This window comes from Serinus canaria, chromosome 1 (genome assembly GCF_022539315.1).
Source record: "Serinus canaria isolate serCan28SL12 chromosome 1, serCan2020, whole genome shotgun sequence".
Classification (NCBI taxonomy): domain Eukaryota; kingdom Metazoa; phylum Chordata; class Aves; order Passeriformes; family Fringillidae; genus Serinus; species Serinus canaria.
This window is the reverse complement of record NC_066313.1, coordinates 64,785,800-64,804,523: the sequence shown is the minus strand read 5'-3', so window position 1 is coordinate 64,804,523 and position 18,724 is coordinate 64,785,800. Positions and strand designations below refer to the sequence as shown.

The 18,724-nt window shown below is 39.5% G+C and overlaps 1 protein-coding gene across 3 annotated transcripts in view; it reads left to right on the top strand.

The window, feature by feature from the left end:
• The window catches only part of KLF12 (KLF transcription factor 12), a 233,851-nt gene extending 215,179 nt beyond the window's left edge, over positions 1-18,672 (top strand). For all 3 annotated transcript variants that reach the window (XM_050973887.1, XM_030234630.2, XM_050973879.1), the window contains one exon: positions 9,365-18,672. In XM_050973887.1, coding sequence (XP_050829844.1) covers positions 9,365-9,546 — 182 coding nt within the window. In that variant the 3' untranslated portion in view covers positions 9,547-18,672. The remainder of the gene's footprint in view (positions 1-9,364) is intronic.
• The last annotated feature ends 52 nt before the right edge of the window (positions 18,673-18,724 follow it).

The window sequence follows — 18,724 nt, the reverse complement described above, 5'->3', positions numbered from 1 at the left end:
TCTACCTCCAAAGAACTGCAGTTCATCCAAGGTCTCTGGCGCGATTGTGGTCTACCATGTGTAGCCCTGAAGTGCCATGAAGGCAAGAAAGATGTCTTTACTCCCACTACTTCCAAAACATTTTCCCAGATGTTGCACCCAGACCTGGAGGAATAAATACACAGTACAGGGTTTCCAGCTCTTGCACCCCACTCAGTCCCCAGCAGAGGGAACAATAATTTGGTGCTGGTGATAACCCATGTGTTTTGGGAAGTGTGTCTGAAGTTGCTCGTGCCCATCCTGTCCTTGTCAGGGCAACCTTGGATCAGAAACACTGTCTTGGAGAGTGCAGCTTGCTCAAAACTGCAAGTAAGCCTCATAGAAGCTTTTTTAAAAATGTTTTGTTTAGGTTTTCTACTTCCCTGCTTTCTTTTTTTTTTTTTTTGCACACATAAAAGCAAACAAGAGGTAGATCCTGAAAATTAGTGTTTTCACTCTTCAACTTTTTGCAAATAAACAGTTAGAAACGTGTGTAAATTCTACAAAAACTTCTTGTTTCATGCCAAAGTAAAAAGATCTGATGAAACCTGTGTAGGCTGAGGAGTTATTTTCTACACTTCAGTGTTTTCTCCACACAAGATATGAAACAGTGGTATTTCAGTCACATTAATGAGCTTTCCCCTTGTCCCTTCTCATGCATTTTTTTCAGCTGATATTTTTTCTTAAGTGTTACATATATTTAATCTATTTTTTATTGTGATAAAAATTGGTATATCTTCTTTTGTAAAGTTTAATTCCATTTCCAACTCACTTAAATGGGAGGTGAGTTTTTTAATGCTCTGTTTCTATGCATAGCTCAGCACAGCTGTGCCCATCTCTTGGCTCTGCTTGAGCCTGACTTCCAGTACAGTGCAAACACCAAACAATCAGTTGTGCAAAACTGAGACCAAGCTCATCCCTTGAAGCCTTTTAGTTATTTTTTGTTTGGGGTTTTCTTTATTACTTCTTTGGCAGGTTTCGTTGTTGGTTTGGGGTTTTTGGTTTTTTTTCAAGAAACAAAAGGAAGGTCTAAGTTTCATACTGAGAAACCTGAGTATTTATCTTGATGAACATGGTGGAACAATGCTGGGAGGAGTGACAGTACCAGCATTGAAGGCAGGTGCGTAGGGAAGTGTGACTTGTTTGGTGTCTGCCCTGCAGTTGTAGACCACAGTGGAGGAAAGTTGTTTTATTCATGGAAGGCTAGACTAAAGCCCAAGCCTGCAGCACCCCAGTTAAGGAGAGTAAATGCAGATCTGCTGGCACCCTCCATACACTTGGCTGCTGATGGAAGTATGGATCTGTTGCATCACCTTTCCCAAATACTTTAGTGAGTGAAGGCTGCTATAAGAAGCCAAACCTCAGTTTTTTTCGCACAGCACTGGAAATTCAAAAGTGCCATGTATTTGCTATGGCTGTTGTGAAGAAGAAAACTTAATGTCATCTTTCACTACAGATATATCCATAATAGATATATGTAAAGTGTATACGAATATGCACTTAACATATCCCTAAAAACTTAGATATACACACCACGTCATACAGGAAACAAATTTCAGGAAGGTTAATAAAATGATGTTTTTCATGAACTGTTGGGATTTGGTCTGGCTCCTGGATTTGGGTGTACAGGAAGATGCCTTTTCTATTTCCAAATGTTTTACTTTTTCTATTTTTACAGGAGTTAACATTTATCATACTGCATCAGCAGTGCCCTTGGCAATGTACATAACTAATCCTTGTCCCCAGGCATTAATTCATTCATATGTCACATAGTGCTTAGTAGGGCCCATTCTGGTGCAAAGTCTCTGCAGAAGCCCCAAAAAGAGAAAATACAGAATTTGCTTGGATTCCCCTTCTTTCTCATTTTTCTGTGCATGTGGTTACAGAACAGACCAGAGGCTGATACAATGGGTTTGCCTTCTTAAATTACAGCAAATTGAATTTTGTGATTTTAGTCCCAAGGGCTTTCTTGCTGGGATTTGTATTTAAATTGTGTCAGACTGGGGCAGCTGTATGCCTAGAGTGGCATGTGGGACAACAGTAGTGGAAGGAAAGAAGAAGGGTTGCCAAACTAGGGACTGGTCTTGCAGAGGGAGTGAGAAGAAGGGCCAAGATGGCAAACAGAACCAAAGCTCATCAGTGCAGTGAAATAAAAATGTGTTTGTGTGTTTTGATGTGAGAAAGGACTCCCACCTGAATTACAAGTGGAGTTTGTAAATAGTGAGTGCAAGGGCTGCCAAAGTATAATGAAGTTCTGTCTCTTCTTCTAGAGTGGAGGTTGTTACTGTATATTTGAACAGAAGAAATTGTTTTGTTCCCAGTTTCCACTTGAAAAAACCATGTCCCTGTCCTTTGCCTAAGTCAGACTGAGAACAAGAAATAAAAACCTGATCTTCAAGACGTGTCCCAGGCAGCACAGTATGTTCCTGTTCTGCTCGTAGAAATTGTTTTGCCAGACTTGCTCAACTGATACGAAACTAATCTCTTCCTGGAAAGATATTTTATTTGCATATTTTGACAATACTGAAACATAAAAGTCAAATTGCCTATGTTCACCAAAGAGAGAGAGTGAATTAGTGACTGCATTAAGTAAATAATTGAATTAGATTTTTGCATCAAAATGATTGAAACTATTTCAAACTTTTAAAGGGTTTAAGCTAAGTTCTGGCACTTTCATTGCAGAAAGTAAGGTGTTTCCTAATGTGTAAGTCATAGCCTTGCTATTCACTCTCAGCAGTTTTGGGAAGGCTGGTTTGGTTTTCCTACCTGCAGAATGGACTTGACATTTGTTACACAGTACTACTGTGAAAAGAGACTTTTATGAGGGATTGCATTTTCAAAAAATCTTTATAAGGCACTTGAAAGTTGTAAAGTGCTTGATAAGTGCTCTATTTTTTCATTAAAAAATTATACTAATAAAAATATCACATAAAATGTAAGAATTGTCATTTTTCCCTTTCCCCATGTCTGAAAGCTAAGCTTCCCTCTTCCTCTGGGAGTGCCTGAGGATGTTCATTATCAGATAGTGTTTTGCTGTTAAAAGATTCTTTTCTGCCTGAAATTTCTTATTTTTAGTAGAAATGCAAAATCTAATTAGCCATCATTTGTGGTTTTCTATGTATGATTTGTTCTCCTAGCATCCTGTCAGTGTGGGTGCACTTAGGACTGTCCTGTATGCTTCAGAACAATTCTGGTGTTTACATGGGAGCTGAAAACAGCTGACATAAATACTACACATTACATATATTGCAGAACATCCTGTAGCAGAAACCAAACCAGGAATCACCAGGAGATGTCTCATCCCTGCAAAACTGCAGATCTGTTCACTTTGACTAGAAAATATGGCATATCAGACATAGGCAGAGGCATGCTTGCTGGCTTATTTATTTTCTTCCAATTTGTTTCGGGCTAAATCCTTATGACTTCACTCTGGTTTTATGTGGGAAATACTTTTCCAAAATAATGACAGTAGAAACTTGGGGCATAAATATTTACCTGGCAGAACTGGGCATGTTCCACCTATTAAACTGTGCAAATTTCACTAAAACCCATTGTATTTTGTGAATGGGGTAAGCAGTCATCTTTTCCATGCCCCCATCCTACCTGTCTGCCTACGCAAACCTATACATCAGGTTTTGTTTCCAAATTCTTTCTAACTTTGTCCTTCACAGGGTGATGTAAGCTTAACATAGAAAAAAAATCTGACTAGATTGCTAAACCTTTACCCTGAACAGTCCCCTATGTTTATTTCCTCATTGTCTCTTATTTGGAATAAAAGTGTTAGCAACATTTCAAAATGCTGCGTGCCACTGCAGGAAGGAGCTGCAGAAAGTGACATAAAAACTCAAGAGTCATGGTGACAATTCCATGTGCAGAAAAAATGGATAGATAGGGGTGTCAGAAAAGGACATAAATAAGAAAGGACATGGCACTTATCTGTAATAACAGAAAGAGAGGGAAGTTGATGCCAGAGGAAGAGAACTGTTTACAGCTTGAGCACTAGGATATTTTCTGTCATGGTAGTAGACAGTGTTACCTCGTGGTTGCCAAGAGCCTGCTAAACTACTGGATAAATGCAACTTAAATAATACACAAATGAAAGGAACTGCAAATGGGCAGAGGGAGTACATGGGGCATCTGCAGTTGCAGTAAATAAGGTTCCTTGCCTAAGGAATGAATTTAAGCCCAGCTCTGTTTCCTGGAGTTCCAGAAAAGTTTCCCTGCTGGCAGAATAACCCATAACTATTTACATGGTGGTTTTGTGGTGTCTGTCTTTGAAACATCTGGTCTGGCATCAAATACTGTTGATACCAGCTAGTTGATGGGCAGAGGATAACTGCTGAGGAACATCCCACATGGGAAGTTCTGCATGGCACAAAGCAGACCCTGGTTCTGTTGTCTATTACCTGGCATGTCTTGGGCTGGTACCTACACTGAGGTTTTTTTCATAAGGAATATTTGAATGTCATCAGGCTATAAAGTAAAAGTTCAAGAGATTTATTTCCCTGAGTAAGTGGTCTTCCAGATGTCAGGGTACATGAATGAAGATATGAGAAGACAGATGTTGGGCTGTGTGAAGGGTCTAAAATTTTGAAGTGGCTGAACAGTCATTATTCAGCATTATTAATTCAATACTTGAAGAGTTTTGGAGGATTTAATGAGCAGCAGTTGTAACTGTGTTCCTAAGTGCCTAAGTGAGAGGAGTCATGGTAGGTTAGGAAAAATGATATGGTAAAAGTAATTAAACTAATTTGGTTTGTCACATCTGGACTACAAAAGGCATGGTTTTGGAGGGCTCTTAGAAATAAATGTTGTGTTAATAGAAGATTGAGAAATGACTATTCATTTGGAGCATTAACTCATCCCTTCAAAACTTGGTAATTAACTCCCCCAAATAATAGAAAATACTCATTTTTTACAGAGAATTGTCTAGAAATACTTTTTCATGCTCCGGGGTCCTGCTTGATCTATGTAAATGGCTTTTGGGGTATACTGTTCACTATCCATGTATTGCAGGACAAAGCTGCAGAATAGTAGCAGAATTTCTCTGTTTTGGGATATTATTGTCAGGTTTCAGGACAAAACAATAGAGCTCACAAAGGCACATGCAAAACTAGAGGGTCAGCAAATGTTCACAGCTTCAGACATCTATTTTTAAATTGATAGGTTCTTTAAAACTTCACAGATTCAAAATGTTGAACTAACAGGATTTTATCTTATTCCAGTTTTCCTTTTCTCCTCTTCCTAATTGCCGCATGTTTTTAGTCTCTTTCTGCAGCTCTTCTTGCTTCCAATTTCCCAAAACTGTCTGCTGTTTTGACTTCTTCATTCCTGTGTTTCCACCACCCCAGGCAAAACTCACACAGCCTGCATTTGCTCCTTAAAGCTGAACGAGAATTTGAGTGTCAGGGTGCATGAGGAGTCAAAATGTGCCCATACTTTAGCCCGAGAGTTTTTTAAACACTTAAACTCAAGTGCTTGCATGGAGACAGAAGTGTCTGAGTCAGAATGGTTGTTTGATTTCAAGTCCACTGCAGTCCAGTCTTGAAATGCTGATAGATAGATAGATAGATAGATAGATAGATAGATAGATAGATAGATAGATAGAAAGAAGATACTTGCACTGCAATTAAGTTCTTCACTTTTGTCCACCTTCTCACACACTGCTCTCTGGGTTGCTCTGCTGAGGCCCAGCTCCTCTCTGTTGGTTGCACTGAGGATTTCAGCCATGGATGCTCAAGCTCTCATCAAGCAAAGCTGGTGTGGAATAACTGTCACCAGCTGCTCAGCTTGTAGCAATTCTGCTCCTGCTGGTCCTTTCTCCATCATTTGAACTCTTGGGTCTTCTGGTTTTGACAAACTCAGTGGTCAGTGTTCACGTCTGGGATGACACCAAACAAAAGGTTAAGAGTCAGTATATGAAGGAATTTTTTTTCTAGCACTTGAACATGCCAGATTATGTAGCTGTTATAGACAAAAGCAGTAGTACTGTTCTTTCCCTAAGAATTAGACTTGTGTTAAATGTTGATTAACCTTAATGAGCAGTCATATCTTTCACAGTTGTCTTTACAGCAGCCTTTTTAAGGTGTATGTGAGTGAATGTCTTCACATTAACACTACTTCAGCTGGTTTTTTCTTTCTTACACTAAATGTATATATTTAATTGAAAACAATGAGAGGTCCTCTTAGGTTGAGCTTGTAAGAGTGATTCTCCTTCAGTGGAGTAAATACCTTGCAAGGAATGTCGTCAGTCCTGTCTCTTTCACATAACTTTGTGAGGGCTGGGTAGGCAGGACTCACTGAGGAGGGATGCTGGAGGCAACTGTGTGGGAACTCCAGCTGAATGATCTGCACTCATATCCTTCTGTCACCTGACTTTCATTTCTTACCTGAAATGATATTGTTTTAATGGATGAACTAAAAAAACCTCTTTCTGCTATTTCTCATGCAAACCATCCCTTTCTGCACTGGGTTGTCTGTTTTCTGCTGAGGGAGGGAAGATCTAGAATTCTGTATACCACGGGGAAGGATTTCATGGATATCTTTAATATCATTATTAGTGATTTGGACTAAGGGATCGAGTGCACCCTTAGTAAGTTTGCAGATGACACTAAGTTGGGAAATGTTGATCTGCTGGAGGGTGCAGAGGAATCTGGACAGGCTGGATCAATGGGCTGAGGCCAGTTGTGTGAGAGTCAACAAACCGAGTGCTGGATGCTTCACTTGGGTCACAACATCCCCAAGCAGCACTGCAGGCTGGAGAAAGAGAGGCTGGAAAGCTGCCCATCAGAACAGGATCTGGGGATGCTGATCAACATGAGCTGCTGAACATGAGCTAGCAGAGTGCCCAGTGGCTGAGAAGGCCGGTGGCATCCTGGCCTGTATCAGCAAGAGTGTGGCCAGCAGGAGCAAGGCAGGGATTGTGCCCCTGCACTTGATGCTGGTAAGGCCTCACCTTGAATCCTGTGTTGAATTTCATCCTTCTCACTAAAAGGACATTGAGCTGCTGGAGTGTGTCCAGAGAAGAACAGTGGAGCTGGTGAAGGGTGTGAGCACAAGTCTTAGGAGGAGTGACTGAGAGAAGGGGGTTTTCTTAGCCTGGTGAAAGAGAGGGTCGGGAATCTTTTTGCTTTCTACACATACCTGAAAGGAAGTTGTTGCAAGGTGTGGGTCATTCTCTTCTCCCAGATAATAAGTGATAGGACAAAAGGAAGTGGCCTCCAGTTACACCAAGGTTGCACCAAGGTAGGTTTAGATTGGATATTAGGAAAAAAAATGCCTCACCCTGGCTGTCTAATTGAGTAGTTGAGTCTCCATCCCTGAAGATGTTTAGAATTTCAGGTGCCCATAAGTGAGAATCCAGAGCCTAGGAAATATTTGTTGTCTGAAAGTGTCTGTGACCAAAGAAGACAACTGAGGTGGTATCTGGTGAACAAGAGAGTTAAAGTGTGTTGAGGGATGGGCAGGACAGGCGCTGCACTTGGAAAACATTGATAGGGTGTGATGGGAGCCTTGGAATCAACCTGCCAAGTTGGATGAGGTTACTGCTATATTTGTACAGTGCTCTGCACCAACTGTTTTGTGGCAAGAATATCTGTGTAAGACAGTTTGGTGGCAAATCTGAGTGTATTCTATAGGACTGTGTCACTGGCAAGAGTGTGCATCCCACCATCTGCCTTGTAGCTTGTGCCTGCCTGTCCAGCTCACAGCAGCTGCTGGATTTGAGATGCCCAACACTGTGGCCACCTGGTGGCAATGAGCACTATTTGGTGCTCTTTGCTTGGTTGGAGAGTACAAAATTATTTAGGCTGAGTTGCTGCTGATGCGACTACAGGTTGTGGTCACGGCCCTGATTGCTGGGTTCTCCTCACAGCAACTGTTTCCCACCCCCATCTGACATCAAAACTGCAGCACAGCCCAGATGGTGCACAGAAGGTACCAACCCAAGGAGCTCAAATGTTGCTGACAACCTCGCTGACATGTCATGCTGATGTCTGTACAGCACTCAGTTTCCTTACAGAGGCCATTTCAGCTGGATTTTTCAGGGCTGTTTGAACTTTGTGATGATACTCTTACTTGGGAATTTTCTTTTGAAACCAAGGGCTCTCTGCAAAGCATTTATTGACTTTTGAAGAGACGCAAGCAGGGAGGTTCTGCCTACGAAAAGGCAAGTGTTGCGTCACTGGTTCATATAATTGAAATAGTTCCTTGCAAGCTGCTCGTGATTCATATGAGATAATAAATAACTGAAGAATGATTGGGCCTAACAAAGGAAACAGTTGTTGCAGAGATACCCTTTCGTTGTCCAGGTTATGATTAGCTGGTTTCAGAAAGGGAAGTAAAATTTTAGACACACAAAAGGAAGATAAATACGGACCTCTCACAGTTTCCTTTCCTCAGTTTTGGTTTGTGCTGAAGTATGGGATCAAGGTAACTGCCAAGAGCATTTCTGTAGACATTTCTGAAGGTGAGTGATAGAAGTCACAAAGAAGCATAGCCTAAAAACATGGCCAAAATGGGATTTTACACAGTTTAGGCTTTATGCAAGCACAAAATCCAGTTTGGCTGTATTAATCTTCTCCTCTGACATGATAAAACATCCTTCTTACCCGTAAATAAAAAGCAAGATGGTGGGGTTTTCCAAAAATCTACATTAGCCCAAGTCTGAGCTCACTAAAGTAAATGGGTATTTAGGAATAGTGTTGTGCAAATCCCATGGCTAAGTACATTTCAAAATTGTACACATATTATGCAAAATTATTTTTACTGAAAGTAAGTGCAGTAAATAAAGAGGAGGTTTTGCAGACTGAATTTTTATGTTTCATTGGGAAATTGTAGTTGATTTTTACCAGCTTACTAAGAAATGTCCCAGAATGCTGTTTACACAAATAATCAAAAACCTTCATAAACATTGTAGAATAATGGGAAGTCTGTGTCAGCCCGTGGTAAATTGCAGAAATATCAGGTAATCTGGTCATTTGGGGAGAAAGTGCAGTCTGACAAGATGAGGGTTGCAAACTTGTATGGTAATCATGAGAATAATTGCACGGCCCTCTGTCCTGATGTTAATACTCGCATCACCCCTGCAAGGTAGGATCTATATTATTGCCTTAATCGTGTTGATTTTCTTAGTCAGGTGAATGCCACAGGAATGATAAATCTCAAGGCTCTTTTCCTTATATTCAGCAGATCCACTACCTCATAATTGTGTAATTTGGCCTAAAGCAACCCTGAGGCAGCGCGTGATCACGGGAAGCGTGCAGAGGGGATTGTGGGGATTAATGGCAACAAGGGGAAAGTCACAACCTGTTTTTCCCCCTTTCCCTCTTTCTTTTGTTTCTCCCAGGAGAAAAACCCTACAAATGTACCTGGGAAGGCTGCACCTGGAAGTTTGCTCGATCCGATGAACTGACGAGGCATTACCGCAAGCACACAGGAGTGAAGCCATTCAAGTGTGCAGACTGTGACCGCAGCTTCTCCCGCTCGGATCACTTGGCGCTCCACCGCCGCAGGCACATGCTGGTTTGAGAAATGCTACCTGTTCCAGCCGAGTTTAAGAGCTGGGTCTCTTAACTACCCACAGTGAATTCAGCAGGGCTGAATCCCCCTCTACAGTGTTAACAGGCAGGGCTTTCCCTGATGTCTGTAACAAAAAATAGTAACAGAAATTCAAAAAAAGCAGGAAAAGAAGTGCCACTCTTCTCCTCGCCATCTGAAGTTAACTCTGTCTGCCCCTCAGCATGGCTACCCCCTGAAAGTGTCATCACAATCACCCGGGAAATAGCAGCCGAGATGCTACAGGAATGGGCATTATTTTACATGCTGCATCCTTTGACAAAAAATGTTTATAGCTTGTATGTTTTCTCAGCTGCCAGACATCTTGTTCCTGAAAAATCACTGCTGGTTGGAGTATAGATACCATGAACTGATGATGATGATGACGATGACGATGATGATGATGAGAGCAAGACCGCTAGATCTGTATTATGCCATCTTTCCCCCTTGTTTTCAATACCGTCTGGCCGGTGTCAGCACTGCACCGGAGCTGTGCTACAGACAAGCTGCGTGTGAGTAGGCGAGAAGATTCTGCTGGAGAGGTCCCGCTGCCAGAGCTGGAGGTTTGCTTGATCAGACTTTTGCAATAATGATGGTGGCATTTTAATATCATACCACAACTTGTCATTATGCCCTAGAGGACACCAGCCATTTAACTTTCTTCTTTTATGGTTTTTTTTCCTTCTTTTCTTTTGTCGTCGTTGTTGTTGAAGTCTGTAAAATAAGCAAAGGGCAGCAGCATCTCTGCTGAAATACCATATTAAGTATCTGTATTTTACCATGGAATTATTTAGATCCATTTTCTGATTTGTATAGAAAGAGCCCACCTAAAAACTACTACCCTATTCTCAGTGTGCTGTTTTCTTTCATGCAGGTATCCTCTTCCCCACAACCATTATTTGAACCCAAGGAAATAGTCAGATCTTGTACTTGCTGGTACCAAGGTTAGTGGTATAGCCATTCCTGAGATGGAATTCAATGTATCATCAAAACAAAACAGAGAAGAAACGGCTGCATCTCTTGCAGAGAAAAAGCAATAATGAATAAAATGGCTCTTGTGACAATAATTTACTCCACACAAACAGAAGTGGGGGGTATGCAGAAACAGCATGTAAGATTTAAGCATTTAAATTAATCTTTTTGCTGGTTTCACTGACCTGTTAGGCGCCACAATTAAGTACTTTTATTTCCTTTAACATAATACTTGTGTCTGGAAAGCAGGAAAGATAAAGGAAAGAGTTGATTGTTGAGGAGGTAGTGGATGAACTGTAAGTAGGACAGAGAAATATGCAGTTGTGCTCTGCAAGACATTAGAGTTCTCCCTGGCACTTAAGGAATAAGATTTTGCCAGCTGTCTAGTATGCTATAAATGGACCTCTGTATGGGTAGCAGTGGCTGCCTCTGCTTGGATTTTCAATCCAAACCTTTTCAGATTAAATAAAAGGAAATTCTTGATCATTCCCATACAGCCCTGTAATTGCAAACCAATTTGTATTAATTGAATTATGTAGGAAAGAGAGAAACTCTTAGTCATCAGTTATTCATGCAAACAGAATAGTGTTTTTCTGTTTTCTTTCTTCACAAGGATCTGCCTATTCAGCTAATTTTGACAAAGGGGAGGCTTGGCAATATGTTTTAAGTGTGGAGATTTTCATAGCTTAGGGATGAAAGATGTAAACCTAAAGGTCTTTTGCAATGCATTTAATTATGAATATTTTGTTCCAGGAATTCCAGATTAAATTTATGATGCCATTTGTTTGTTTTTCACTGTTTGACCATCTCAGTTAATATCAGATTCCTAAAGTAAATGTAGTAATGTTGGGATTCTAGAATCAAGGTAATCTTTAAGAAAAACCACACAGAGTACCCATACAGATACAAAAGCAATTACAGTTATTTGAGGATCAGTATGACTGGGATTATACTTTATAACAGCATTCACAAGATCCAGAGTTTGATTGTCTTTAAATATCCTTAATATTCCCCAGTATGGGTAGTTTATCAGCTCTCTAAAAGACTTTAAAAAAAGCTCAGGCTTCCCACTGCCCAGTCATCAGCAGAGAAACTCAACACAAATTATTCACAGCTGTTGTGGGAAAAATGCCTCTGTCAATTCCCATTGACCATGCTGGTGATCCCACCAAATTTGACAACATTTTAGACTCCATCTCCAAATCAGGGACAGAGCAGGGCTTCTGGATAGACCATGAGACATTGCATGGCAGCAGAACTGTGTCTTTATGAGCAGCATTGCTACCATTGATTTAAAAAACTGGTTGTCAAAGTACTGTATGTGAGGTGCTTCATGGATTATGTCTGAGGTCTGGTTTTTGAGTACTTCAATAGCATCCCCTTAAATGCATCTGTCATTGTTGGCACTTAGGCAAAGAAGTCAGGTCAGGTAGAACTCCATTGATAAAATTCTTTTCTTGCCCAAGAATATTTTACTAGCTAATTATTTGAATAGCAGTAATTCAGTTGAAGAACCAATGGCATACAGAATTCCTTTCAGGATCTATGGGTGGTTTTTTTTCCTCTCATAGAAAATTAAGTTTGCTTGAGCAGAAACTCCTGCTGGGCATTCTGTTAGCATACAGGAGGATGTGATGTTACTCTCAAACATCAGTTGCAGGGTGCAGCTGGGAGAGATCAGTGCTCCTCTTTAGGCTTCCCCTGTTGCCAGTGAAGACAGAGAAACTACAATAGAAATGGAGAGGTCTTTAATTTTGGTGTTCAGCTTTGAAATGCCCTGTGAAAGAGCATATGTATAACAGACCCTGGAGAGGCTTGTCTCCCAAGGCCGAGGTTGGTCTGTGTGAATCCCTGATTATTCAGCTGGTTGCCTGTTATTATATGAATTGGAAACGCTGCAACAGAAAGAGGGTTTGGTATTATTCAAAGAACTCCAAAGTGAGAGGGTTAAAGCAGCAGTAATGCTGAGGGACACAGGCACAGAGTGTGGCAATGGATGAAGGAGAATGAAGCCAAAAGGTAAAGGAGCGGGTGCTATGTTTTGTTATTTCACAGGCAGGAAGTACATCCTCAGCCTTTCCAGCACATGTGCAAGGGCTTCTCATGCTGCTGTTACCTGTAGATGAATTGCACCACCAGCAGTAGTCCACCACTGGGTTTCAAGTACACAGTATGGTTCTTGATGAGGTTCTCATTCGTACCAGCACCTGCAGGCTTTGATCTCAGTTACTCCATGGGGTTGTTTTCTGGGTTTTGTCCTCTTCAGAAGTATTTTAAAGGAAGTTGCTCAGGAGGATGGGGGTGTTTGAATGTGGAGCTGATGTCCCCCAGATTCTCAAAGTGTCTTTGCCTTTATTGGCTGTAGTTCAGACCAGCCAAGTTTCTGTGCTCATACAAAGACCATGGGTAATTGCTCCAGGGTAGTTTCCTCAAAAATCCTGGTACCCCACCACAGGTCTGTGACATAGCATGGCTGTGACAAAGGCTTACATCATGTGTAGCATGCAGAAATACCAGATCTCATGTGACATGATCCACTAGGACCATCTTAATTGAGAAGTTGGGATACACAAACATACAGTGTCCCATTCCTTCAGAAAGACAAGAGATTTCAATTCACCATGCCATGATATTGCATGTTACAGCTTGCAAGGGAAATTATGCCATGAAGTGTCGTATTTCATGTATTTTCAGAAGTTCTAAATGGATTTGTCAAGAAACCTCAGGAGCCAGCATTTTAGGAAAACGTAATGAGCAAACAGCTTTGATACTAAACTTTTAAAAATTTTAATTGTGTCAATATTTTTTGAGCACCCCTTATATTCAGCACTGTAAAATTGGCTCATTGCAACAGCAGTTTTTACTTGGGGATGAAGATGCAGTATTCCTTATTCTTTCTCATGCTTGCATATTAATTAAATAGATTTAGACTGACTTGTATATATGATTATTTGCTGGAGTAATGTATAACAAAATTAACAGTGTTGAAAATTACGTCAGTGATGTTGATGTTCGGTGGTGTTGCAGTGCAGAGCGTGCACAGATAGCTGGACAGCCTTCCTACCCTTTAATAATGACAGTAACAGTGATCATAAGTCTCTTTTTCCATTAGCCACATTGAAAATGTATTCTAGTTGCCATTTATTAAATTTGAATTCTGGTAATAAATGCTGTTTAATGTGAAAAAATCTCTTTCCCCTTTATTGAAGGTGGATACCTCAAAATCAGAGTAGGTGTCACTAATAATATCCCACTTACTTTTTATTGAATTTGAGTTTGGAAAGGTCATTGTATGGAACTGTGTCTTCCACAGCAGTCAGGTCTTAAGATTGTTCAGTAAATCCATGCTACTCCCACATGCTCATCCTTACACTCATGTATATTCCCAGCACTTCAAAGTGTCTCTACCCGTGTGCAGGTAATAAGTTTATTTAAAATTAAAATTTAGGGAAAAACAAACAAACAAAAAAGAACAGAAAAGGAATATTTTTAAGTAAACACTGAAACACTGTTACAGAAAATTCTACCTTAAGAAACCAGCTCATGTTATAGTGTTATGCCTTTGCCTATGATACGTGATTGGAGAATTGCACAAAGAAATTGTTGTATTTTCACAGTTTTGCTATAGCATAGCAGTTGCTATGTAATGTATGCTTATGAAGTCATGCCCACTGGAACATTGAAAAGGCTTAAATTCTCTGCAATAAATCAGGTTTTGGTGTAAAAATGTAACTGTAAGGATACTGCATCTTTAGAAATCAAAGTAACTTGAAAGTATTTTACTATACTTGTAACAGTTAAAATATTCTGTAATACCTATGATAATGGAAAAGTATTTTCAAACTCACAGTTTTACATGGGGTGTTAAATAGCTGAAATTAAATACATTTTTAAACAGTCCTTACCTTCAGTTTTCATTGGAAGACTGTTAGGATAATGCCTTGCAAAGCTGAAAGACAAAACTCAAGAAGTGAATTGTTCTGTTTCATCAGAGCGTGTTTTCTCTGCACAATGGAGTGGCCACTTCTTTGCTGTTTTGCAGATGGTGTGTGATATAGCAAAGTTATACTGAGTCCTTCCATGTCAAGTAAGTCAAGCTCAATGTCGTTGACTGAATAAAGGAAAAAAACACTTAAACAAATGAAAACCATATGAAAGGTTTGTCGGTTTGTGATTTCTTTTTCCTTCTGGCATTTTACAATGAACTGCAGATACAGGAATGGCAAACACTCATATGATTTTATTTCTTCTTGTATTTCCCCATCTACAGTGCATCCTGATTAAAGGTTGCAGAGCTGAAATAGGCAGCTGCTATTTGCTGATTCCGGGGGAGTTTAGTCTTCTAGGTGCAGCAACATGTCAAGAATATCCATTGTAGCAGGACAGTTCTGACATTTAAAATACACATACACTTCAGTGAGATAGCCTGAAATCTATTTTCGAGGTGAAACAGAAACTGAAAGTGCCTGTAATTAGAACTGATGGGATGTTCCTATACTTTTACACAGCAATAACTTAATGGGATTCTGTTAACAGTAAGGTGAAAATGAAATTTTACTTGGAGAACAATAATGCAGCACAGAAACAAACACAAAGTGCCATTTGTATGTTCACATGTTGAGATACTGTGTTAGAGGTTTTAGTTATTTTCTCAGATAACATCTGTCATATATTTGTAAGAAGAAAATAAATCTTAGTTTACAAATGACTCGTAGCTGTACCAATTCTCAGTAGGTGTGATTGGAAGTTGTTGTCAGAGCAGTGTTTTAGGGGATTTCTTCCCAATTTATGTTGGATATGCTCGTGTATCCAGGGTGTTCTCTAGTGAAGTAATCCAAAACCAGCAATAAGCCCAATGGAGCTTTTTTTTAGGGAATACGAAAGAACAGGGATTCTCTTGAAAAATCCTCTGCATTAAACTCTGGAAACACAAGATTTCACCTTATGTCTCCTTTCTCTTCATCATGTAATGCTCATAGTATTTAATATCATCTTGGTTGACTTCATGAGTGGACAAAATGTATCATTTCGCTTTCTTTTGGGGACAAAGAGTGAAAAATTGGGGACTGTCTGTCTAGAGACTATTTGAATAGCAAACAAGAAGTCGATATTCCTCAAATGAAGTATGGAGATTTTTATATTGAGTGGCCTAAACATTTGCATCAGTAGACTAATTGATCTTACCAGAAAATGGCCAGCTGTGACTTGCACTCTTATTTTTTCTCAGTTTTTTTGTAAATATTAACTACTGCTAATGGATTCTTAAAATAGCAGTGTAATGCCAGCCCTCATGCTTCTTCTATTTTTAAAAATTAATTTATTGGAAATCAAAATGTAACTGATTGTCCTGATGCCTTTGCCAAGGAAGATTGCTTTCCATCCTCTGAATTTTTACCTGTCATTTATCCAGGAATAATTTTGTATTTGAGAAATCCTGCATTTTGTTTAGACTTCTGCTGCCATCAGTGGGTTGCTGCTGGAGTTTCACTGAGGCTCGCACACAGATGAAAGTGCAGGTCCAAAAACAATTCCCCCCCCGCCCCCCCAAAAAAAAAGTGCACATGGACACACATGTAACAATTAGGTATTCATGCACACGAGTTAATTACGTGACAAGGTTGCTCGTTCGGTAACAAATTTAAATGCTAACCACTGGCGGAAATAATCCCATCAGAACATGCTTATACTTATTTTGCTGTCCTGAGCTTATCTCCAGATATTGAGCACATGAAAGAATACAACTCATGCTGGGGATTTCAGGAGAGCACCAGGGAATGTGTTGTCTGAAGGACAAAGGAATCTAGTTTCTTACCCAGTACCTGCTGGGCCCTTCTTGGACAGGAGTGTTCTGCTCTTCCTTCTGGAGCAACAGCGCTGCGAGGTGGCACCCTTAGAAAGCTGCCATGTTGGAAGGCTTGGCTGATTCCAGCCCTGCATGTGTAAGTTCTTTGGTAGGAAAGGCACCTTGTCTTCACCATCCCAAAATGAGACTTTTTTTTTCCCCCCTTCATTCTGAAAAGCAAACTCTGAGTATGGGTTTTTCTTTTTTGTTTGGTTTTTCAGTCTGTTTTGTTTTGACTTTACTTTTTGGGGGGTTTTTTGTTTTATTTGGGTTTTTTGGTTTGGGTTTTTTTTGTTTGTTTGGTTGGTTTTTTTGTTGTGTTGTTTTGTTTTGGTTTTGGTTTTTTTTTTTTTTCTTTTTTTTTTTGCTTTGCAAGCATTATTCTGTAGCAGCTCTTGTTCACTGACTTTGAATTATGAAATAATTACCCTTGTGGTAACTCTTACATTATTCAGTACAGAGTTTTTCAGTCCTCCAGAGAAACAGAACTGGGTATGTGAATTTTAGACATCACAAAAATAAGAATAGAAAAAATTTTTTGAGATCCTATTGTCCATATGAATGAACTGCAACATCTTTCCCAATTCAGAGTCAGAAGTTTCAGTGAGCCAAGGTGCTCTCAGAAGCAAAAGAAGAGGTGGCTCACACATTGGCTTGCTAAACCTTGCTCTGTGCTGTGACCTCAGCATGTAAAAACATTAATTCAGTGTCTGATACGGGACCACAGGCGATGGCTTTGATGGATTGTCATAAGCATCATCCATGCAATACACAAATAGGTTCAGGTACCATTTTCTCCCTCTCTCTGCCTTTCTAGGTATAAAAGAGCTTTGGAAAGACAGCTTGAGCCAAATCTTCATGGCTGAACTAATATTTTTCACGATTCAGAGTTATTGTCATTTTCAATTTCAGACTTTTTCACTGCTACATTCCCATGTTAAGGAAACCTGCATGGTTTATTTCTTTCCTGATTATCCCATACATGGCTTCCTTGGTAATGTAAGTTCTTCACTGAACACCTACACAATATGCTCTCTTGACCTTCTGTATGTCCTTACCAAGTTGTATTTCCCATTTGCACATTTGTAGAGTGTACACAGAGATAGTAATGAATTACTTAAGTTTCATGGACCATCAGCCTTAAGACCTTCAACCCACACACAGGCACATGCATTTCATACACATCAAGGGAAAGAGAGATTTGGACACTGCTATCAACATGTGGGGTCAAAAATACCATTAAATCAGAAAGTTCTTTCAGCTGTGTTCAGGAAAAAACAACAATACTGAAAAATATCATTCTTGGCCAAGTTTCTTATGGATGGAGCAAATTCCCCCATGGTGTTATTTGAATGAAAATGTAAGGATGGGATTGTATTTGGCACCAAATTGTTCCTTCTAATCAGGTCATTACTGTTGTATGCACCAATGAGCGTTCATTTGATCCTCCTGTGTAAAAATACAAAAACATCCCGTAGCTTACCAAGCGACTCGTTTGGGACTGAAGCTTCACAGCAATGGAATTAGTGTGTACAGCACCTCAGTCTTTTTCCTAGATAAGATGCAAAAGGGAGGGCCATTACTGGTAACCCCATAGAGATAGTAGTGTCAATAGAGCTCCTACATTTAAAAGGAATAAAAATACCAGTGCTAGCAGGCAAACATATTAGTTTTTTAGACTTTCTTTTGCCTTCTTTTCAAAAGCTTTTAAATACAAAAATTACTTTTCTTCAAAACTTAAAGTAAACTTCTGAAGATCTAATTTCCCGATAGTTTCCTCTGCATTTATATACTATGTAGTGTTTAGGCAATGCCTATGTTATAAGTTTATTAATATTATGTAAGTGTTGTTCTTGTATTTATGTATAGTGTATGTATTGTAAATATACTCAGAGCTTTTTTTCCTCTTACTGTAAAAAGGTGATTTTTGCCCTATGATAATGTAAAGGGAGTCCCCTAATGAAATTCTGTCAGAGGATGATTATTCCACTCTATTCTCAAAGATTTAAATGAACAAGTGTTATCGTTTTAAATGGTGTCTCAGACATATTTTGTTGGTGCATTGCTTTTCTGTATTCAACTTTCCTATGAATTGAGCTGTGAATTGAAATAGAGTTTAAACCTTTAAATGTATGCATTTGTACAATTATCTGAATGGAGGCATGAAGGTTAAATAAAGCATTTTGTATGGAACAAATCCCCTAATTATTACTGTGGATGACTCAAAGCTTCTGGAATACCTAGATACTAACTTTTTAAAATTAAATCTTTGTTTTCTATAAACATATAGTGATTTTTTAATGGAATGTTTGGTTAAGAAATGCATTTTACTTGCTT